The 24,789-nt window shown below is 38.2% G+C and overlaps 1 protein-coding gene across 14 annotated transcripts in view; it reads left to right on the forward strand.

Annotated features, from left to right (window-relative positions):
* ERC1 (ELKS/RAB6-interacting/CAST family member 1) overlaps positions 1 to 24,789 on the forward strand; it is a 290,009-nt gene that overhangs the window by 87,276 nt on the left and 177,944 nt on the right. For all 14 annotated transcript variants that reach the window (XM_050325542.1, XM_050325550.1, XM_050325546.1 and 11 more), the window contains 4 exons: positions 2,729 to 2,896; positions 20,943 to 21,080; positions 22,013 to 22,153; positions 23,227 to 23,367. In XM_050325542.1, coding sequence (XP_050181499.1) covers positions 2,729 to 2,896; positions 20,943 to 21,080; positions 22,013 to 22,153; positions 23,227 to 23,367 — 588 coding nt within the window. The remainder of the gene's footprint in view (positions 1 to 2,728; positions 2,897 to 20,942; positions 21,081 to 22,012; positions 22,154 to 23,226; positions 23,368 to 24,789) is intronic.

Consider the following 24,789-nt stretch of genomic DNA (forward strand, 5'->3'; position numbering starts at 1 on the left):
ATTATTTCATTTATTGTGTTTATTCAGGTAGTCATTAAAGCTACTAATGGACTAGTTTTTCTTAGAAGTTTGGGCTTCTGCATGTTTAATGTATGGCTAGACATATTAAGAGCTGAGTCGGAGAGTGTTATTTCCTGATGCTGGAAAATCCTGTGAAGGCAGATCAATGGTTCCCGACACAGCTTTTCATAGATCATTCTTACAGTGAAGAAATTCAAGTCTTGTGTGTGGTACCCAGCTGAAGAGAGGCATCTGTACCTGGGAAGGCTCTTGCATTAAGGTGGCAACCAAGGTGCTGATTTTGCTCAAGTTTCACGGGCAGTTGGATGGTCTGTGCAGGTCAAGTTAACCAACCCATTGTTACATGGAGCAGTTGCCTGAGCTGTACTGTAAGATTTGGCTTGCCATGCATATTTGAAGGCATGACAATCTATTACTGTGAAAGCAGTAGGTTAACCCAGGGTTAAGACAACACCATCCAAGACACAGAAGTCAGGAGTAGGGGCGTCACTACCTCAGTAGCTGTTTGCCTGGTTGTTTCCACGTACAGAGAGGATCTTAAGCTGGCTCTGTTGAAGTTGGCATCACCTGACTCCCACAGACCTCAATTCTTGTCACTGTGGGAGGATGCCATACATAAACTGAGCTGACATGAATAAACAAGTGCAGTGTTCTACCAGGAATAGTGCTAAGGTGATGATTGTGTGTCCTGCCAGCCTTTGAAAATACTCTTGGAAGTGTTTTCTATGGTTTCCTAGGCAAGGACCTCACACAAGTAATACCAGGAATGTAATTTACCCCAAACCGTAAACTAATATAGAGTTCAAAGAGAATAATCAATCAGAAAATGGAAAGCAATCTGTGGATAAATTTCTATTTGCAGATGTTCTCTTTTCAGTTCATACTGTGCTGTAGGCATCTGGACTGTCTCAAATATTTTGCAACACAACTGTAGAGAGTATGTGGATTTTCTTCTGAGGGAGATTTTCAGTTTCCCTTCAAGAATTAGTAAAAGTGACTCTTAGTTTTAATATCAGAGACATCCAGAGAAGAACATCATGTGATCAGTCTATGAAACTGCATGTTTTTAAAAAGAAGACAAAGCCTGATCCACCTGCTAAACTTTTCATTGCAAACACTAGCTGTCCTATAAATCATATTTGGGTATACCTGGAAGTCTGATATCCCTGCAGATTATACTCCATGCCCCACTTGCTGGGTGAAAGGTCAGGAATGTGATTTTAATAATGTATGTGTAAGTGAGAAGGCTCCAGACATAGAGGTGGCAGCGGGATTGCAGCGCTGATGGGGAGAGCAGGGCAGTCCTTTCCCCTGCTGGCAAGTGCTTATTTCTCTGTGTGAAAGGAGTCAGACAAAACAGCAAAGGATTTTGTGGGTGTAACATAACTGTAAATGCAGAGCTTTAGAGGCAACTTTTCCATTAACAAATCAAAATAAAATGGAATTAGAATAACACATTAAAACTAAATGCTGCTCAAAATACCATAGGCACAGTGACTTCCTAAATTCTTTCCTTAGCTGGAGTTGTCAAAGTCATCTTTTCACTTCACGTCTCTGCTAGTCTATGCTGTGCAGGAGGACCAAGAAATTCATTGATCACCCTGTTTACTCTGTGTGACTGATGTCCTGTAATGGATTCAGCTAACAGGAACCAAATCTGATACTGTCAAATAAGATTAGCAGCCAAGCTGGCAGATTTGAGCTCTGTCTGAATGCTGAGTGGATAGGGGTCAGTGGGTTTCTTTTGGTGTCTTGAGCAGTTTGGTGGTGTTGGATTTCGTTTTCCACAATAGTCTTTGAGATTAGTCTGTGCTCTGTGGTGACCTTATTCTTCTCATCAAATTTATATTCGGATAGCTCTGATTCCTTCTCCCATTTCCTTTGTCTTGTGAGCTGTTTCGTTTGTGTAAGAGAAATGAAGAAGGAAAAGCAAAAGCTGTTCAACATGCAGTTTTGAAGTTTGAGGATACGTAGAATTCCCAGCGTGTTTCTAAATTTACTGAGGCCATGGAAGCTCTAAATGCGTTTACGTGTCCGAATTGCACCCACAATATCCTGTACTGTGTCATTTGTTCCATTTTATCTCTAATATAAAATTGCATCCTGTGGAAAAAGCATGTTACATATAAACTATTATGTTGCTTTTTAAGCCAAAATATTCTTAGCCATCCTAAGGTAACCTCTTCCCATGTTTTGATCTGCAGTTGCTGCAAAGAACTCTACTTCCATTACCTCCAGGCTCAGCTAGTATTCTGATTAAAACCTAGAATATAAAGTGACTATTTGTTACTAAGAGTCAGTGTTTAAATCTCTGAATGTTAGTAATGTTTCAAATAAAGGGGTCAGTTTCTCTACATAGGAGAGAACTTCTCAACAACACATTGTCTTGGCTTCTACTCTGAGGCAAAAATTCCAGACTTGTATGTTGCAAGACTGAGATATGTGAGAAGTACCATTTGAGATTTTCCAAGAAGGAGCATTAGTCTCATATAGTTTGGAAATAAAACATTAGTTTATTTTTACTGTTTAGTCTCCTGCCACTTGTGATAACTGTTTTATCACGGTTTTATGTATGTTGAATCCTTAAAGGGGTGTGAGATTTCTGAATCTGTTTGTAATACTTCCCCTGTGGAAGTGCAGTTTTACTTTTCTAAGGTTTCTCTCCTTCAGTGCTAAACAAACCCTGTTTCTGCATTTCTGAGTCTAGGTGGATGCATTACGATTACGTCTGGAAGAGAAGGAGACTATGCTAAATAAGAAGACAAAGCAGATTCAGGAGATGGCAGAGGAGAAGGGGACTCAAGCAGGAGAGATCCATGACCTCAAGGACATGTTAGAGGTGAAGGAACGCAAAGTTAACGTTCTTCAGAAGAAGGTAAGAGGGTAGAGGTCTAAGTCAGATACACATCTCTAATGCATCTTGATTTCCAAGTCTGTCAAAAAGTCTGAACTAGAATGTACATTTTGGAGATCGATGATTGAGTCCATTCATGTGATGGGAATCTGGTGAAATGATGAATTTCAGTTTGAAATTTTGATGAAAAAAAATTGAGAGAATTCAAAGCAGGGGTTGTTGCCTTTCGGTGGTTATGTGTGCTGCTTCTGCTTCCACTGTGCTATTGGCAATGACTGAAGTATCTGTGTGAGGGCACATCATCTGAAAAATCAATCTTTTCACTCCCACACCTTACCAAAGCCACACTGGTTTGAAGCGCAGAGCACTGGCTGACTCTAACTTCAATATGTGACTAAATGAATGAGGAGTTGTATCAGTAGAAGCAATTAGGATGATTTCTCAGTAACTTACTGAGGAAAGTTCAGGAAGAACTTTGTATAACTTTCATTAGAAATGCTGTTTTATCATACTTAATATTTCTTGGGAACTGCTAGGATAGGATAATCAGGGTTCAGACTATCCTTCATATCCTTCTGGATAAGAAAATGGAGACCTTATCAGTGAAATGGGGGAGGTCTGGGTAAGGAAAAGTAGACCCTGTCAGAGAAATTAGAGAGGATTCCCAAAGGGCATTGAGTCCTGGGGCACTGAACATCATTATAGATGATTGTTGGCAAATTGCACACAATATATCCCAATTTTCTGCCACATATGGTAGAAAGAGAGAAGTGCATGTATCACAATAAATTTTCAAGAATATTTTTTCTCTCTATCTTTAGAGAAGCTGCTCTTAGAGCTTTTATTAAATGTATTAGGCTGTAAATGTGGGTGTTTTTTGTTTTATTTTTTCCCTAGATCTTTAAACAATTCTGTGGAATTCTCATGATATTAATAGTTCAGAATATTGATTAATTTCTGATGCCTGGCCAATGCCTTTTCTTCTTGTACATAACCATGAATCACGAGGGTTTAGGTCATGTTCAGGTCTGTTACAGCAAACGTCCTGTGGGAATCAAAGTCCAGGCATGGGCTTAAGCCATAAATAAGTCATTAATAATTCCAGAGCAGAGCCCTAATTCCCAGTCTTCATGGGCTCATTTTTTTGACTGTTCATCTTTTTAGAAACACTTAGAGATTTCTGATTTTTATGCTGTGCTTTCTTTTTGTTTTCAAAATTGGCCACGCACACTCCAAACACAGATTGAGATCCCAGCTGAATGTTTAACCAAGAAGTGAGGACTCTGACATTTGCGTAAATGTTAAATGTCACTGAGGGTGTTTTACTTCTGTTTACTCTTACGCTGTTTTTTCACACATTTTCTTACTCGCTTTACTTGTCACTTGAGAATGACCTTTCATTAGATCATTTAGAGGCAATGCTAAAGGTTCTCTTTTTACCCATTTTTTAGTACTCTTTTTTTTTGGAGTCATCTGTAATCCATATTAAGGCAGTTTCATCTTGTGTCTTCTTGCATCTGGCCTGTTTTTTGAGGTTTGTTTTTTACTGCTTCCAGGATATAAGAACCTGATCTCTTCAGGTTGGAAAGTGAGGAGCCAGGCTTTTAGATGTAAAGGCCTTCAGGTCTTGTTCTCCTAGGCAGCTCAACTGGGGATCACACTACCATAATAAATTGCAGTTTGTGATGTTTTGTAAATCTTTCTCTGTGCTTCTCAAACAAAAAAAAAACCCACCCAAAACCACAGAATCAAACCATCCTAGAATGCTTTGTGTTGGAAGGGACCTTAAAGATCATCTAGTTCCAATCCTGCTGCCACGGGCAGGAAATCTTCCACTAGACCAGGTTGTTCAAAGCCCCACCCAACTTGGCCTTGAACGCTTCCAGGGATGGGGCATCCACAGCTTGTCTGGGCAACCTGTTCCATATAAAAATCATATAACCTATCTGTAGAAAACCATGTATTTCCTGCTGCTAACTAGAATCACATGCAGAGATTTGAATTTGCTGTAGCCGTGAAGTTGCTGGAAGCATTTCCCTTAACACAGTTAAATTGTGAGGGTTGTGAATTCAGAGGTTAATTTTTCAGTTTCTATAACTAACAAACCTAGTGAAGAATCCAGCTGACAATTATGGAGGTTTGTGGTGCAATATGGAATTTCTATTTCTTTAATAAGCAGGGCTTTTTTTCTTGTTCTCTTTAGCATTTTTCCACAGGAGAGCAGAGCTTGAGACAACACCTAAGAAAGGACTGATCTGATTTTTTAATACGTATTATTGTGGAAGTTGTGAGAACTGTTTCAGGTGCTAGGGAAAAATTATGAAGTCTCATTTTTATCTGGTATATATGCCTGCCATTTTTTGACTTCACAGATAACTAATACTACCCCTTGCCTGTAGTTCCTCTCATGTAAATTTTTTTCTCTTAATGCTTGTAAACAGTGATTTACTTTTTCTTCCTTTGCATTTCTAGAGTGCACTTTCTTATTAAAGTGCACAGCTTGTTTTCTGCTTTATCCAAGTGCTGTCTTTCAGACCTTCCAGGACAGTTCAGAATTTTATTGTCATTAAAAAAATATTCAGTCTTTAAACTTTTCCCTCAGTGCACAGCAGTGTTTTTATTCCTCCCTCTGATTATAAACTGGTATGTTCAGACAGATCAGGTTTTAACATATATATTCTAGTTGAAGAACTCAAGGTACAGTTTAAAGTATCTTCAGAGGTCACAAACATCATAGATAGTTTGTTTGAGGGTTTTTTATTGTCTTAGTTATCTGATAGGAAATGTTTGTTTCAGGTTAATCAACACAATTTAGATGGTACTCAGGCATTTTAATCGAATACAGTGAAAGACTATGGAAGGTTTGTGGTACAAAACCAACTTTTTTTGTATAGTGTTAAGTAATATTTCTCTATGGATATTTGGAATCAGCAGTTATGAGAAGGAACAAGGGACAGGTATTGGCATGCTGAAGGAATTTATGAAAATTAAGAATTGCATTAGTAGGTACTATTCAATCAGGTTTTACCACCTACTCATCCCTCAGCAGGTCCTCAGATTGGAGGATATTTTTGAAGTTTGAGTCTAATTAACTAAATTTTTGCACACTAATAGTTTTTAATGCTAGCTAAAAAGAAAATTCCTAGCAAAAGCGAAAATGGTAAAGGTTTAAAAAGAAAAGAATTTATTAAAAAATCATTGACTTGCATAACTTACCCATTTAGAAGCTGTTTACTTCTTTTGAAATCCAGAGAAGTTGACTGTGCTAGTAATGTAGCCATAGTCAGTTGGGTATTTGGACCCAATAATTTTTTTTTTTTTACTTTCTGTGGCTGTTCTAGATGTGTAATCACCTATTCTGATGACAATGACAAGGAATTTTTTGGTGTGGTGCCCAAAACTGTGCTATCCTAAGTTGCTACGATGTCTGTTGTTGAAACAAAAATGGTTTAAAATGCACCCTTTACTATTGGGTCTATGTTTGGATTCATTGACAGAGGCCACTGCGTGGTTTGTTTGATGAACCTTTAGTTTCATTGTGTTGATTAAAGGTGGTGAACTAGAAAGTATACTTTTAGGTCATTCAAAAATCAAGATGAAGAAAGTCATGAAAGTTTACTGGCTGATTAGGGGTCAGTTGAAAGACACAAAAGAAGATTATGAACAACAAAGATCTGAAAAATTAACATGACAATTGGCATCGTTACTGATACCCAGTAGGCACCAAAATACATTTTCTAGGTTGCTGAGGAAACCACATGCTTCCCATTTTAAATTCTGGAATCTTTCCAGATCTAAGCTCATACAGTGATGCTGCTTGATAGCACCTTTATTTTATACAATAGAAGTAGGGCAAATGCTAGAAATTTGGAGACTTAGGCTTTATGTCTGAAAATTTAATGGAAAAAATTTAGCTTCACAGAGCTTCAGGATTAATTTTTTTTTTCTCATTCCATTGAAAATAAATCTTGCATAAAATCTCATTTTAAGTTGTTAGAACTCAAGGCAAGGAGAGAGTGTCTCTGATAATAAAATAGGGACCATGCTGGGCAATTTGAAATCTGAACCTGAAAAACCTTAAATGGTGCTTTTTTACTCTCTTTGCCACATCTGTCTATCTGTGCTGGTAGACAAGGATGAAAAGGAAAAAATAATCAATACATTGCAATCAAAGCATTTTATAGAAATAGCATTTGGGACAAAAGAGAAGTAACAGTACCCTGAAAGAAAAAAAAAAAAAAAAAAAAAAAAAAAAAGCAAGCAGTGAATCAATCACCCCGTGCTTTTGGGGTAGGTCATGTTTTGTCTTGGGGAGGGGGGTTAGCACTCCCTTCTTTGTGCAATGCAGCTGCAGGCAAATAAAATGCAAGTTTTAGTGTCTGAACATAGCAGTGTTTTTGGCAGCTCCCCATGTGCTATGTGATAATTGACCTGTGATAAAGGAAGAACACAGATTTATTTTTTCTTTGGTGGCTGTGCTGACTTGTTTAGCTAGAATTTGGGAAGATTCCAAATGCTCCTGCGCTTTTGGATGAGAAGCATTGCATTTCTTCACAGAAATAAATGTCCTCTGCTTTTCAAAAAGCTTGGAAATTAAAATAAATATCTGATGCTTATTGATAAGAAGTATTGTGTGGCAGGAGAGAGGGGCTGCAAATAAAATTTGTAACTCAGTTTTTGAATTCAATGGTGATAACAGTTACTACAATAGCAGTGTTGGTTTAGTATTCGTAACTTTTGAAGTTTGGTGTTTGTACTTTAAAGATTGTTTTGTTTCTATTCCCTCATGTGTGAAGTAGATTCACCTCCTGAGGCAGCTCTTCTGCTCCGACCCTGAAGACAAGGAAATGCATTTTCAAACATGTAATTCAGTTCCTGATAGTTTCATCCTCCCGGATGTGACCTTGAACTTGACTACCAGATGAAAGAATATATGGTTTTCTAAGAATTAATAAAATGCAGGGTGGACTTTGAGATATCTCTTTGAGACTCTCTATGACGACATTTAGTGCTTAGAAGTCCTGTAGTGCACGCACTGTAGGCAGTGGCTCATTCAGACCCGCAGTGTGTGTCCAAGTCTCTGGTTGTGCAAACTGTACATCAAAGAGTGAAGTAAGACTGTCCCAACAGAGGTGGTCTGTGGGTGTCTGTGGCCTCCTGTTTAAGACTGGATGATTCTTTTCCTCTCTGACAGACCTGTGGGCAAACTTATTCTCTACTTCTTACGTGCTTGAATCATGAACATTTAAGGAGGAGCACCACACAGGGTGCTAGTAGTCTCTCATCAGCCCAGCTTCTGCAGGGAGGTACAAAGAAGATATGCTGGGCTTTCTGCTCATGTAGAGCTGATGAAATAGGCACTTTTCTTCGGGAGCTCTGTGGCTTATCAGTGCAAATACAAGAGGATTTCTTGAAGTCTCTCTCTCTGTCAGAAAAAGCCATACTTCTGCTCCTTTCACTCCAGGTCTCAAGGCGTGCCACTGAGCTGGTTCCAAACTCCGTTCAGAGGTTTCAAACACCACAAAAAAGACCAAACATCCCCCCAGGCTTGTGCCAGCTTCTTTATTAAATCTGACAGACATGACCTCAAAGATGTGTCCTGCAGGGTCGTGATAGACTTGTATCTCTGTGTCCCTGAAGGGATATCAGACCTCTTCTGCTGCTGCTTTTTCTTTCATTCAAGCCTTTCTGTTACAGGCTTGCTGACAACCACTGAACATAACAAAATTGAAGTTTGTGGCTTCTAGAAATTTCAAGAAGCTGTTCTAATTTGTTACCCTGTCTCTCCAAGATGCTACAGTCACTTCTGTTTTCACCAGTATACTCTCATAACTGCTTACCATGTGGGATGGGAGTTTCAGGTAGTAGTATTATCTTCAGTTAGAGGAATAACAGGAAAAATTAGACAGCTCTTTAAACCCTCATCTCTGTCAAAATACTACCAGCTTAAATCTTGTGATAGCAATGAAGGAAGACTGGAGAGGCTTTATTATAGGAGTTCAAATCCAGCGTAATTATGCTGTGAGATTTTTTTATATTTCTGCCATTCAGGTAGCAGATTAGTTGTTTAATTTCCACATGGAAAATGAGGACACAGCACAGAAATTATCTTCATTTTACAGTGAACCATGACCACTTTGAAAGTAAGGTCCTTTACCCCTCAGTTTTGACTTTCCACCTCTCTGAGAATCCACTGAGACCTTTTAGAGAGTAATTGCAGTCCAGCTCAGGTGATGTGGCGTCTTTTTTTTTTTTTTTTTTTTTTTACTTCTATGAATGTACAGCTAATAGATGATAATATTAGAGCAGGGGAATAACACAGTTTCTCCATGCCACTTTTCAGCTCTTTGCTAGTTAAGTTTTGAAGGTGCCTTATTGCCATACAGATCTTGGAGTTTGTTACAGCAACTTTCGGTTCAGTGTCAGCAAGGTCCTCTCCCTCTGAGGGGAGGCTTTAGCCCATGAGATTTCATATCTTTGGTACTTTCTGAGCCACATGATAACACATTCTTCTGGGGTCCTAAAAGGTCCACAAACTTAGCTAGAAACAGTGTTTTCACTGGCAGACAGTACATAGTTTATGGTTGCTGGTAGAGGTGACCGTGTGTTCTCTCAAGGACTGACCTGAGCAATGTATTTTCGATCTTCGTGCCTGATCCAGATCAGTCATGGCAGATACCTTGTAGCTTGAAGTGTACTCCAGCATTCTCACTGTAAGGGCTTTTACTTTCCGAAGGAACATGGATTTCATGGCTTTAAGCTGGGCACTGATACGGCCCTCACAGTGAGTTCATAGCCTGTAGTAGCAGGTATCGTATTTAGGTTATATTACAGTACATGATCACTTGTATTAATTGGTGAAATTCCCTTTTGTCTGTTGAATGCTTCATACTTAGTTGTTGGAAACAATGAATCACCCTCTGAGCACTCTTGACACCATAATGAAGAGTTTTAATTGTGTTTTGTCATTAAACCAGAAGTCAGAGGCTTAGTACAGTAGTCCTAAGCACAGACTTGTACTGCTGAAGGACATCAGGAGATGCTTCTACATCTGAACATCAGCAGAGGAAATGTGAGAGTTTCTGTTCCTGAGTTCTTTGTTGAGTGCATGTATGGTTTTGTGGCAAATAGTCTTCACAGGATCATGGAATGGTTGAGGCTTGGAAGAGACCTCTGGAGGTCGTCTTGTCAACCCACCTGCTCAAGCAGGGCTATAGAGAGTCAGTTGTCCAGGACCGTGTCCAGACAGCTTTTGAATAGGGTTGCAGACAAACAGCTTTTTATTAAATTCCAGAGCAGCGGAATCTGTGAGTGAATTTACTGATAGATACTGAACATGCACTCGAAGATTGCCTAGGAAATTACATGGGCCACCTAAACTAGTGGAGGAGGCATAAATTAAATTTGAAAAATTGATTTTACGTATAACAAATTTTATGCTATTACAGTAAATTTTAGTGCACAGTTATGACTACTGCTGCAGCAGCTATGGCAGAGGAACCTACTGGATTCAAAATAAGTTTTTATGCCTGCCAGTGTTATAATTTAAAATTTGTAAGTGGAGAACGTGCTACTTTATTTTTATATTACCCCTTTTTTTTGCTTGGAGCATTCTGTGATACCACAAAAAAAATAAAAACATCTGGATTATATGTAACATATGTACCTGTATTCCCAGATGTATGGTAATGTTCTTTGAAGAAGTCAGAAGTTACTCTAATGTGTGTGAACCATAGCTAGTTGGGGTTTTTTTTGAGATCTGTTTATGTAAGAAACATTCTCTCCATTTATTTTGATGTTATTAAAGAATCTTGCCTGTTGACTTTAGTAACTAAAGTGCTTAATTGTTTCTTTTCTGAAGTAATGGTTATCTACCTCTCCTTGTAGATAAGTGGGCTCAAACAAAGAAAGAAGACAGGACTGTGAGGTTAATGTTGTTAGTTCTGTAGCTCAGCTTTTGTAGCCAGAAAATGTAGGTTTTTAAACGGATGCACACTGCTGTAATAGTGTCACAGAAGATGGATAGCAATAGCAAAGTTACAAGAAAACTCCATTGGAGTTTCTGGTATTATCTGTACTCCAGCATTCCAGAAAACTGAAACCACAACTCAGCAGATCTGTCATGTAGGGAAGGAACCTTCTTTTCTTAGTATCCCTCAAAGAGGAGCAGTCATCTTAATGCTATGTCCTTCTTGTGCCTTGAGATAACCTCCTGACTGGCAAGATGGAACATTACTCATAGGTAAGGGGACTGACAAATTCTGGTTTCTTGAAGGGATCTGGGAAAACAGCCAACTGTGGGGCCTCTTGCCTGCCTTATAAATTAAAAGTGTAGTTTTCCTGGCAAGATAAAGCTAATGAGCTTTGTTGGTGCGTTCACTGTCGTGCAAGACAAATACAAACTTCCCCGTGATTGAAGAGGCAGGAAGAGCAAGGGCGTGTGCCATTTTGGAGGTTGCTTACATCAGTCTTCCTCACAAGGCTTTTCATTGCTCTCTGGGTTGCAAGGCTTCACAGTTTCCAGCTCTTTGGTCACCAGGCGTTTTCTGCCCCTGGGGGTTTTGTCTGAGCCGTGTCTGGAACAGACATTAGTGATTGCCTTAACCAACTCAGGGAGCTTCACCAGAACAAGGAAGGGAGTGATTTTTTTTTTTTCGGTTTAAATCAATAGTTTCCTGGATTTGAGAGTGAATTTTGAATCCACTGGGCTAGACAGACTTCTAGGCTGGGTCTCTGCTTAATATTTATACAGTCATTGGGACTGTCATAAGGCACAAGTATATGAATGGCTTGCAAGTCCATGATTTCATTTCTCCAAAGGATAAGAAAGCTGTTCAGTATGGAGTAGTGTCAGCAGAAGAAATTAAAGTCCCTTTGTCCCAGAACAGTATGCATTTGATTTTTAGGATGCTCCTCTATGTGATGAAGGGCTTACATACCTTCCAGCAAAGATGGCAGAGAATGGCTTTAAACACAGAACTTCTGGATAAAGAGGACCATTCTCAGTCCCTGCCAACCATTATATTCTGTAGAGATTGCAGTGCTGATTTGCCTAAAGCAGCCTGTGGGATAAAGTGGGAAAGAATATAACCAAATGATGGTACTAATTTAATATATTAGGTTATTGAATTTTATTTTTTTTTGAGCATGGACTACTAAAGAATTTTTAGAGTTTGATGTTTTGCCTATTGTGTTCTGAATTCTGTAAGAGCAGGGATAGCTAACTACTGAAGAATACACACACACACTCTGATGTTTAGTATTTACAGTATGACTTCCTAATCCCTTCCTATTCATCACTCCATAGTCTTTCTAGGAGAATGAATGAGGACAATCACAGTTGACTGGCCATGTTTTACACTGGGATTAGAAGCATCCCTCCTTTCCTGAACTCTCCCCTCCGGGTTAGGACAGTTTTACTTTACAGTATATCTTTGATCATAATAAATGAGTTATTTGGACAAAGTCATTCAGTGTCTGAATCGAAATCTAATTTAAAATCTTTGTTCAAGTTGTACAGCCTTCTGCTTGAGTGATCCTAAATGATAATGTAAATGGAGTTTAGTTTACTGTGAGGATTTCCTTTATAATCAACATTAAATCCCATGTTCCCATCCTATCCATTGGTCTGCCTCAATGGTTGGTCTTTTCTGCTCCCTGATTTCCATGCTTGGGTATCTCAGTGCTCTGAGAAGTTAAGCCTTTCCTTTCTTCATGTCTTTTCTTGCCACCTTTTTTTCTGTAATGAGGGTGTGATGTATAACACATACAGCTGTGTGTCTCTCAGGGGTGTGTCAGCAGTTACAGTACCCTTACTCTGTGTACAACCAAAATCAAAATCCAAAGCAAATCAGGAAAATATCATCAGTATTCCTGAGTATATGAGATAAAGTTGCCACAGAGGGAAGACTGCTTCACAGTAATCATCAATGAAATACTGTACTTGGTTTATCCAAATAAAGAAGTTTAATTGTTAATATAGGAAGTTTTTCACTTGACAATTTTTAAATGTTATATGACCTTGTGATCCTTGAGCTATTCTACAATTTCTTAGTTTTGTTCTGCTTCTTACAAAGCAGAATATCCGATCTAATTTATCAATTTGAATCTAATTTAGCTGGATCCAGTTTTTCCCTTGTTTTATCAGCCTTGCATAATGGAGTAGTTTTATTTTTCCTTATTTTGAACATTTGGGAACCATCATTATGAAAATACTCCAGTTTAAGTATTTGTATTTTTTCTGTAATTCACTTTACTAAGTCAAATCCGTGCATATTTATTGTCTAAGTCTTTTCTGAGGCTTGGAACAGGAGAAAGCAAATGTCCCCAAAATAGTTGTGTGTTTAATCCATTCGTGCTTGGTACGTTGTAGGAGTAAAACTTTGGAAAACATACTCACAGATTGCTTCATAATGTCAGGACACAGCTGAAAGGAGAATTAGCATGATGTTATTCTGCATGGTTAAGCTGGGATTTCAACAAAATGGATGTTATTCATAATTAGATTGTGAAATAAATTACCAGATGATTTCAGTCGTGATTCTCAGTAACATGACATTTTAACATATATGAAATAAAGAGTAATATATATAAACTTAGTGTTTCAACAAAGAGGAGAAGCAGAGTCTAAATGAATTTGTTTTGCTATTTATGATAGCAGTGTTTTGTTGTGAATTACTTGTGGGAACGAAAGTATTACACTCAAGTTGGAACCAACAGATTATCTGAATGAACAACCAAGGTTGAAGTTTTGGTGGTGGATAATGGATGCATTCTCTTACCTGATGAGTATCAGCAAAAAGAAGGGGTCATCCAGTGAAGCTCTAAGATAAATCAGTGATAGGGAATTTTTAATGGGTTATGTAATGAGCCATATGCATCTAACCAACTGGCTCACAAATCAAATCTCTTATAATCAGCTTTTTTACTTTTGTTATTTAATGGTAGTTTACCTAAAGTCCATTCATATTAAAACCTGTGAGCTTTGAGACATAACCAGTATCCAGTGGGTTAGAAAAAGTGTCTGACCCTCACATCAAAACCCTCTCTTGTATTGAACAGTGTCCATGATAGGATTTTGTGGTTCTAAGACTCTACTTTGGACTAGCTTAGGCTATTGATATTATTGAACCTCCTCAGAATGAAGCAATTCCTCAGCTAAATGTAACTGGTTTACAGCTGTCTAAGGATGTGAGTCATTGCTAATGCGTAATTTTTCCTAGGCGAGTGCTTTGGAGCTGACACAATGCGTAAGAACAACATATACATTGGCTCCCTTGAAAATGTGAATTTCAGGACATTTATGAACTCAAAAATCAGGGGTCTTTTTTTCTTCTTTTTTTCTTTTTTTTTTTCCTCCCCCTGATTTGAATTGTGCAGGAATATCTTCAGTAGCCTGTGAGGAAAATGCCTCTCAGTGTCAGTTTTCAGAAAAAGCAAACTTTATTGATAGGATTGCATTAGGTTTGAAGGAAACTCATACTATTTACTAGCAATACTAGGGCAAACAGATGATAGTAATATTCTGAGAATATGGCTTGAAACATCTGGTTTAAATACGGTTTGTTATAGGGAATACGACAGTACAGAAAAAAACCTTTATTATTTAGAAGATACTGGAATTACAATTCACTTTATGGTGACTGTTCTTGTTAAGTTCTGCTTTGCAGTGATCTCTCAGCAAACTGGTGCTACCAGGGGATAATTAGGTGTGCAAAAGAAAGGAGGACAAAAGGAAACAAAGGGATAGAAATAAATGTCCTTAGAGATTATGTAAACATAGATGAGCTGTTTTTCTGGCTGGTGTAAATCTACTTGCAAAGCACCCTTATTTGAAAGGCAAGAGAAAGAGAATATTCTTTTGTAACAGTGTCAGTTTTTTGTTGTTCCTTCACCTGAAGTACAAAATAATTAACTGTTTATACAAGTTAAGTCAATTTTGTTGTATCAGCACTTCTTTCTGCACACCATTCTTTTCTCAAGTCAACCTGATTGCAAAGTTAGGTCCAGAATAAAGCATTAATTTCGTGAGGTGTCCTGCAATTCCTAGGTGCTTTTTAAAGCTTTTTTTCTCTGCGTGCAAGTTGCTTCCTTTTGAAGCAGTAGCAATGTGCCTGTTTGCGATCCATACATTTATTAGATAATTAAGGTTTTATTTCCAGCAGAAATCACAAAGATAAATTCTTTGTACATTCTAAGCTGCACGGCAACACAGTGCTTTATTTGTAAAGCTGAACGCTGTAGAACTTCGTGCTAATTTCAAAGGACTTTTTGCAGATTGGAGACCACGAGACTGAAAATGACAAAAAGATTTTATCTTCTGAAAAAGAAAACAACTTTTTTTAATGGGAGCTGTTTGGGGTTTTAACTGGACCCGTGTAGTGGTACAGAAGTATGATTGTTTAAGATGCATCACTAGGCTGGAGTTTTCTCATTTTAAATTCTCCTTCTGTCCTGTCCTTCTTCACGTTGTCCCCACCCCTTCTAGCCTGGTTCTTTTTCTTAAGCCAACTGTACATTCCTTTGTTAGCCCGTGGCCACTGAAGAGACCTCCTGGTGTAAGATCCTCTGTACCAGCTCAGGGTGTTGTGTTACAGAATCCCACTGGTTTAGGTTCAGCAACATCAGGACATTCCCAAAGTGCATAACAATATTCCAATTGCAAAGACAGCAATGTTTCAGATTGAAGCATTGAAGTAGAGGGGCAGTAAAAGGAAGAAAACTTTGTTGGGAAGCAAAATAAAAATTTATCCAGTCTCCCCTGGGTAACAGAATTAATGTAAACTGAACAAATGTTTGCCACTTAACTGAACAGTTCACCATCTCTGCAGTGAAGTGTTAACTGGGACTACAGAATTCCAACTTCTTTAAGAAGAGAGAGAGAGAGCGAGCACTATTGGTATCTTGCACTTCATTGTGGGTTTTAATTTACTTATGCTTAATGAACTTTACACATTTAATAGATATGCAAACTGCTTGAAGTTGTTTTTTAGCATGATAATTAAAAAATAAGAATTTCCATATAAAACTTGACAACAGTGTGACCATATTTATATCAATTAGATGGATCATAAAGTGAAAAGAGCATACTGAGTGCAGCTGAACTTTGGAAGAAACTCTGACTTGCATTTGCCAAAATCTTAGTGAACAAAGGGAAATTGTTTTGATCTGTCCTGAACTTTAAAACAACTTACAAATCTCACCCTTGCAAGAAGACGTGGTATGCCTAAAGCTTCACATTGTTGCTAGTCTTGGGAATTTAACCTTTAAAGTTAATCACAAGAACATTCCTTTCAGTCTAATGGTTCAATAGAGTAATATGAATTATATTCACTATTGTGACAGACCTTACTTCACACTCAGAGGGAATTTGTTAACGCTAAATTAAATTATAGATTCTTGCAATTCATGCAGGATTGTTCTGGTGGTACTTTTGCAGGATTTGCAATAGAAAGACAATTATGATGGTGAGGTTTTCAGTGTGACATCGATAAAACTGGAGCTTAATGTTAGAAAACTGGCCAGTAATATCTGCTTATAGGCTTTCATTATGGTCTACAAAAATGATTTTCAGAATTACAGTAATAATTATAAATCCAGTACTACAGCTTTCTTGAACACTCTCTCAGGACTTAAGGTGATCTCTCAGTAACATTTTACTCCTTTCCCTGAAGCAGCAATTTTTTTATTATGTTTTTTCATATGAGCATGTTTGTTTTAATGTGAGCGTGTCAGATATGTTATCTTGCTTTTGATGCAAGCCCACCTTTCTCAGCTTCTGTAAATACTGTGGGATTCCAGCAATACAGGTGTGTCTATAGGCTTTTATCATGGTGTCAGTATTTTTACATTGAAGGGAATAGCATGTCTCCAGCTAGACAGAATTGTGGCTGTTTTGTCATCATGTACCTGTTTACTCACCCACTCTCTCTTCCAAAAATGCTCCTTTTGTCCTCCTGTTAATATTTCTGATGTGAGCAGAATCTCTTCTGCCTGTGATCAGTGAGAATCCATCATCTCTCCGTGGTCACTGATCCTGGAGCAGAACCCTGAGATACTCTTTTGCACATCTGCTCTTGTAATACAATGAGGGAATACTATCAAGTGTTAAATTGTTTGTCTTCTCTATACTCAGTGTATATTATGATGGAGATGGGTTACTGATCAAAACAATCTCTTTGTGGAGCTGCACTGGGGAATTCAAGTGCAAAGTGTAAACAAAGGCATTTCCCCCTGTTTGTAGAAAAAAGAACAGTGAAAGGTTTGCCTGCAGTCAAGTAGTGTAGTTGGTTACTACATACTGGAGGTACACACAAACAGTATAATATGCAGTGAATTTTCTCAAATTGAAAAATATTTTGAATTTCAAGAAAGACGTTTTGCATTATTTAAATATTCCTCCAAATTACTGGATCTTTGTATTTTTCCAGGGGTTGTTTCACTTTCATTGTCACAGAATGAACTAAGCTAAAGGGTCTTTACCACTTTGTTCCTTGTACAAGTCTGAGTAGCAAGAAGCAAATTGAAAGACAGAGATAAAACATAAATGCAGTTATTGTCACAACCCAGGTGATGCAAAAGTTATCACTGTAAAGTGTTGGTTGGTGTTTGATTAAAAATAAATATTATATTTGGAGGAACGAAAAAGGTTCTTTTTCAATACCATGGGGTGGTGGGGTGTGGAAGAAATTTAACATCCAGTTCACACACCCACTGAATTTATTCAGAAGTCATGGATACAATAGAAATTGTTTTCCAAGTGTTCAGTTTCCACATGCCCTAGGGTGGACACTGGGTCTACAGAAGAATTTCTTGATTGAAGCGTGATACAAAGGATCTGCTAGTAACCTCTAACTAGAGGAATTTGGGAATCTGGTGGCCTTGATGGATATTTAGTTAGATGTTTCTCATTAAATCCCTGGGCTATTTTTAATTTGCATTTGCTTGTGGTTTTCAGTGAGATTGGTATTTGTAAGTAGAATGCTTCCTTGCCTTTGGAACAGAATGTCAAGGGAAGCTTCTCTTGCCTCTGCTCCTTGTGCTTCAGGGCTGCAAGGCAAAATAATTAGTTCCACACAACTAAGAATAAATCACCCAGGTTGCAACATGATAGTGCTTGACAACTGGTAATGTTGGAAAAAATATTTCAGTAAATCATTATTGATGAGAAAATTGATGTGCAGAGCAGATAATTCCATTTTAGGTACGTGTGCCTTTACAGTAAGGAGAGTGTTGCTAACTTATCCATAGGTGGCTGCCTTTATCCTGCAAAGCAAGTATGTATGACAAGATTAAAGACAGTTAATATTTTTTATTTTTCCTTTTTAGAAAGATGGTACAGTAATATGTATATATATATACATACATCTTTAGTTACAACATTTCAGAGATTTATCATCTTCTGAGTATTTCAAGACTAAAAAGTGTTCATTCAATCCTTGTCCCTTTATGTTTTCCAGAGGACTTGGAGATTCCACTGAGGTTTATTTCATCTTTTGTTGGGGAGAAAAGAAAAACTTAATTTTGGTTACCTGTTTTATTTTCATCAGTTTTACCCTATTGTGCCAGTTCATTTTCTGTAGTTTAAGGGTCATGTCCTTCACTGGGGACTCTCAGTTATCTGCCCTGCAGAAGGCACAGCTGTAGGTACAGAGGGTTTTTTAAGTAGTACCTAGATGTTAGCATGACTTTGAATATTTCTGCACACTACTGTTCCCTGGATGATAACAAAACCCACCATTTATTACTCCAGACTGAAAACTATGCATATAGACTGAAAGAATAGACAGGTTCACACTTTATACACATTGCATTCTTGTTTGGTGTTTTTTTAATACCAGAGGGTGCAGTTATGTAAAGGGGAGATTAGTACTGCCATACAGCTGTCTTCTTACTCTGGTCATAGCAAACAGCGTTATTGAAACATGAAAATGCACACTGTCCTTGTGCAAATGCTCGTGCTGCCTCGGTAATCATCTTAATATATGCTGAAGCTGAATTATTTAGCTGTCTGTTGTGTGTGGTTTGCTCACAGCAAAGTCTCTCTGCACTATCCCCTCCTCAGCCAGCCAGAGCCTTTGGCGAGAGTGTTTCTCCTTCAGAAGTAAACAGGAGTCTAAGAATAACTCAGCCTCCTTTGTAGTATATTTTCATGGTTGACTGTCTAAACACCAGCCTGTCTAGACAGCTTATGACACTGGCAGCTCCTCAGGTCAAAAGCAACCACTGGGCTGCTCTTGGGGACGTTGCCTCCTCTGCAGCCCTACGTGTGGGCACCAGTCAGTTTTCACTCAGAACAGTAGGGTTCTTTCTGAAGCTCCGTGGACTACATAAGGCATTAAAAAATAGATAGGAGTGTATAAGGAAGGAATTTCCAATTCTTACAGTTTTTTCTGACTCACACGATACGTCTCCGGTGATGGGTTCTTGGTGCTCTTTAATTGTGTTTTGCCGTGTCATTTGTGTTGTGCCCAAATTTAGTTTTGAGCATGACTTGGAGGCCTAATACTTTTTTTTCCTAATAGAAACTAACAGCAAAGATAAACCAAACCAAATTTCAGTCCATTACTTGAACAACAACAAAAAACTTAGGTAGTTTCTCTTCTAGCAGTAATATATAAATTGTGTACAAAGCTGAATCCTAAGTTTATGTACTTCCTTAAAAGAAATGAAAAATATGGTATAAAGAGCCTTATACCAAAAGATTCCTTCCATGGCCATGGGTTTTAAAGGAACATTTGGAAGTGTTTCCCTGAATTAGGTCGTTCTTCCTTCTAGCTTCCACTTGTTAACACGTCTGCCATTATTTGTGACTAGATGTTCAGTCTCCTGCAAAATCTTTTATGGTCATCATTACAGATTTAGACTATTTTCTAGAACTATCATAAAATCATAGCATCATTTGGGTTGGAAAGGACCTTAAAGATCATCTTTTTCCAGTCCCCATGTTCTACTGTGTTCCAGATGTATTTTTAAAAGACATAGCAAAGTAGTAGTGGATGTGTCTACACAGCCATTTTCTCTAGAGTCACAGCAACTCAGTTTTTCCATCACTGAAGAGTAAAACCTGGGTATAAGTTGCTGTATTTCCAGTAACAAAGCTGCTGCTAACTACTGTTTAAAAGCTGAAACAAAATGTTAGTTAATGCTTTAATTCAGCATTGTGAATACTGGACTAGATAGCCTTTGGGGTTGTCTGGTTGCATTATTTCTTACAAATGTCTTTGAAAGAATATCTTCCTACATGTGTTTTGGAGAGGGGTACCTTACATGCCACATGCCATTCACCAATTTATGATGTACATTTGCTATGCAAGAAGAACTTGTCAGAACAACATAAAAAAAAGGAGCTACTGAGAAATCTGTATACAATTTACTCATATGTAGATAAATTACGGGTTTTGACATTTTATCATGAGGTTGGTGTGTATGTATGCATAAAAAGGGTTTAGCATTAGGTCCTCTCAGTGTATCAAAAGATATATTCAGAACTCATAAATAGATCGAATTCTACAGCCACAGAAAACAAGGCTGATATGTTTTCTACCCAGGGAGTGGCACTTCGTAATCATCCATCACATAGCAAGCACCATGTAAGATGAACAAGAAAAATCACCAGTACAGCAAAAATATGATAGTACCAAAGGAAATATATAAAACAATACTTCTTCAAAACTTCTTAGTAATCAAGAGCCATTTTTAGTTTACTTTTTTTTTTCTCAGCTTTTTTCCTTTCTTATTGTTAATGCTTTAATCATCCTTCAGTCACACAGTGTCCAACATCCTTGGAAATTAGGAATAATACCCTTTCTTTATGTTGTTCTTCGAAATACTGTTTGGTGTTTCTTGCTCTGAATTCCTTCCTGATTGTTGGAAACGTTATCGATTCCTTGTTATTGTTCTATGGTTTTGGTTACATCTCTTGATGTTTTGATGAAGAGTTATAAGAATTAAACTCTTGCCCACTTCCTTTGCTTTAAGAATAATTTTAACAATTTAATATACTCCTAGGATGATCTTGGATGGTTTTGCTTGCTGTTGCCTTAAAATTTACCCCTTTCCTTTTAAGATCGAAAACCTTCAAGAGCAGCTGAGAGACAAGGAGAAGCAGATGAGCAGCCTAAAGGACCGCGTGAAATCCTTGCAGGCCGACACCACAAACACTGACACTGCCTTGACCACGCTGGAAGAGGCGCTCGCGGAAAAGGTGAGTACGGAAGGGGCGATCCTCTTCCCTGGAGAGCTCCTTTCACTAATTTTCTCTCTGGAGTCGCTGATCCCCGGCCTTCCCTGGATGGCGCATCCCGGCCAGGGCGGCAGCGCCGCATCCCGCGGGGCCGGGGGCGCGTCCCTCACCAGAGGGCGCTGCAGGACGCGCGAGTGCGGCGGGAACAGCGGCGTTCCCGGTGTGGAATCCGAAAGGATTCTCCTGATAGCTAACATTTTTTGGATGCTGGCTCGATTCCCAGGACATAGCCGACTGAGGGAACAGACTTTTCCGTTCTGTTTTGCTGGGACAACTTTTTGGACTTACTTTGTTTGGGGTTTTTTTGGGGGGTTTTTTTCACGGTACCCAGAGAACCAAGGCTACAGCTCCTTTAGTCTGTCAAAGCCTATAAACTATAAAAGTCTATTCCACGAGCTGTGGAATTCACTTGCATCCTTTCAGCTTCCAGGATAACCAAAGCTCCGTTGATATCTGGTGTACTGAAAAGTTGTTCTGTTGTCTTTTCTTGCTGTATATCAATCCTGGTGTCACATCTGCACTGCACCCTCTCCTCTCTGAAGGGCCACGTATTTAACTGTACATTGCAGAAAAATAAGATTTAAGTAAGTCAGAAAGTGATATGTAGTGTACCCTGGTTTGGGTTAATTTTGATTATCAGGGCAAGATAAATTGTGTTGCATTGTAACAGCACTGGGAACATTCAGAGATCCAGAAAACCTGGCATGTCATTGCAATGAATCCAGATATTTCTGAAGTTTTCTCCTTCTTGAGGATCTTTAAAACCATAAGGAAAAGGGCAATATCCTACACTCCTCCTCCTCGTTTCAAGTGTGTAAGAAGTGTTGTGATAAGAAGCCTCAGAAGTTGAATTGACTAAGAGGGATTTTTCACAGAGTGCTTTCTTTTGTCAGGAAAAGACCATTGAGCGCTTAAAGGAGCAGCGTGACAGAGATGAACGAGAAAAACAGGAAGAGATCGACAACTACAAGAAAGACATTAAGGACCTGAAAGAGAAAGTCAGCATTTTACAAGGAGATCTCACAGAGAAAGAGGTTGACCAGCAGCACAAATCTGTTGTGATAGAATTGTTTGTTGTATATGTCTGTGCTGTATTTGAGATGAAGAAAACTGTTGCTTTACAGCAATTGTCCTTTGACAAAGCTTATCTAGTAAAACACAGTACTTGAGAACGTGCAAAGCATAAATATTTCAGAACCACCTTTTCAGGGATAGCAGCCATCCCCTTATTTGCAGCAGTTAATCGTGTTAGTAGTGAATGACTGACGGTCAGTGACAGCATTGACCTGAGCTGTGCTTATGGACAGCTGAGGGCAGAGAACAGGCTTGTTCCTGTCTAAATGCATGGAGGAAAGGATAGAGGCTGATCAAAGCTGTGGGTGCCTAAAGCATGAGGATAATGTTTATTCCTTTATTCCACAAAACAGCTAGTTCTTTTGATTCTCAAGTCCTTTCTTGATTAATTAGGTTGATTGTTCATAATGAGCCAGTTGCCCAGACAAGTGAACTTAATTATATGAGAGAAATCTAAGTGCTCTCTGTTCCTCTCTTGTGTACTTACAATCTTGTTTCAAAAGTCAATCGAAGTAAAACAATACAAAAAATACATACCCAGGAAGTACTAAGATTTTTGTCTGTGTGGAAATCAGCATTTGACAGGAAGAAACCTGTCACAAAAATGGTTTAAAAAGCAAGGAGTTGAGATGTCTTCTGGAGTTAGGTATCAGTTTCACTCCATGGAAGGTGTATACAGAAAAGCTTTGAACCCTTTCAGTGGCTAAATCCGCTAACAACTTACAATTTGAAATACAATTTTATTGAAAACAATTTTTTCTTAAACATGACTGTCACTGGAGCACAAGTTCCAGTTTACAGAATGGCCCATCTTTAAAAAGTATTTTAAGATTCATTTAGACAAGGTTTTATCTTGATCCTGAAAACCTGAATTAAATCAAGCTGTCTTAAGTCAGTGACATGAACCTGCTGAAAAAACATGTTGTTCAAAATTGGATGCTGAACATAGTGTGAAGGGATAGGAAAAGAATAAAGACAAAAAGAAACTAGCTATTGCACTTACTTGATAGTTATTTCACATCTTTTAATTCAGACATCGCTGCTGGATCTGAAGGAACATGCTTCATCGTTAGCTTCATCAGGACTGAAGAAAGATTCGAGACTGAAAACACTAGAAATTGCATTAGAACAGAAAAAGGAAGAATGTTTGAAGATGGAAACTCAATTGAAGAAGGTAATTCGTGTTTATGTATGTGTTGTAAGCGTACAGTGCTAAACACATTGGCCATGTGTACGTAGAAAACTTTGGAACCTAAGAGCAAATTCTGGGAATTGTTTTCCTGCAGGAACTATGAAGGTGTGTCCATGCAAACCATATTACTAGCTGTAGTTTGAAAGTAACTTTCAGACACCTGTGCTAATTTTGGAGTTCATTTACATGCAGTAACAGTGCTGTTGGTTTTTTTTTTTCAACAGGTACTAGGAATTAAATGCTTAGTCTTCTTCAGTACAGTTCATAGCAGTAAATGTGCCATTAAACTGGTGTAACACCTAAAAAAATAACAGCTGAACATTTCACATACCAATTATCAGTGCTTACAGGCGTTAATGTGATAAATTCAGGGATGTGATTGGCCCAACCTGTAGGAGAGTGTAAAAAAAAAAAAGAATATGTCACCAGTGAAGTTTGTGGTCTTTTGTTTTAATCTCTTTGCCAGTCACAGCTGATATATTGGTAGGATTTTGCTGTTCAGAAGAATAGTGCTCCCTTACAAGCAAGCTAATTCATTTGAACAGCATCTTTGGGTTTGCATTGCCTTCTTTACTTTAGCAGAAAGTAGCATAAACACTGCACTGTTGAGAGAAACATTGGTTTGAATTTAACTATTTCATTTTAAAAGAGCTGTGATGAAGAAGCACAAAACACACTAACCAAAATAGTGGTAACTCTTCTGTTTATAAAATTAAAAGTAGACAAAATGCAACAGTTTTTAAAAGAAATTTAAGTCTTGGATCGTGGAGTTTTAGCTGCTTCTTTACATCTAACCAGGAAAAGGAGTGCCCATGCTGTGGTTTGGAACTCTGTCCTAGTTCCTTAAATGAATGTGAGATCAAATTTTGAGTCATCAGTTAAGACCTGTTTAGGATTTCTGTCATGTGGGTGTAAAGTGTGTGTTAATGCACCTGAGAACTCTGTCTAAGTGAAATTCTATATATGCATATATAGACCCATGTTTGTCCATGGTTCCATCACACAAAGTAAACAGTTCTGTTGCTCAGCATCAACAGAGCACAGTGGCAGCAAAAGATAGTTGTACACATTTAATTGGTCACACAGGCTCTCTCCAGTGGGTGAGTATTTCAGAAGGAAAGTCCTAAAGGACCCTTTCACTTTGAATTCTCTGTCATGAATTGCAGCTTCATCTCGTGTCAGTGTGTTCCTGGTAATGAGTTGAGGAATCTATTGGAACTAAGATTTTCCAAAAGTTGTTAGAGCAATTGGATGATGATATTAGTTTGTAGGTAGACACCTGGAGTGGAGACTGTTATAATCACTTCAAGATGATCCTGTTCCTGAGGGTTAAAAAGGGAAAATACTTCAAATGTAAAGAGCCCTATGAATTGTACAGGAGAGATATGGGACAAATAACTGTAT

This window comes from Myiozetetes cayanensis, unplaced genomic scaffold, assembly GCF_022539395.1.
Source record: "Myiozetetes cayanensis isolate MyiCay16 unplaced genomic scaffold, myiCay2020 scf3, whole genome shotgun sequence".
NCBI classification, from domain to species: Eukaryota; Metazoa; Chordata; class Aves; order Passeriformes; family Tyrannidae; genus Myiozetetes; species Myiozetetes cayanensis.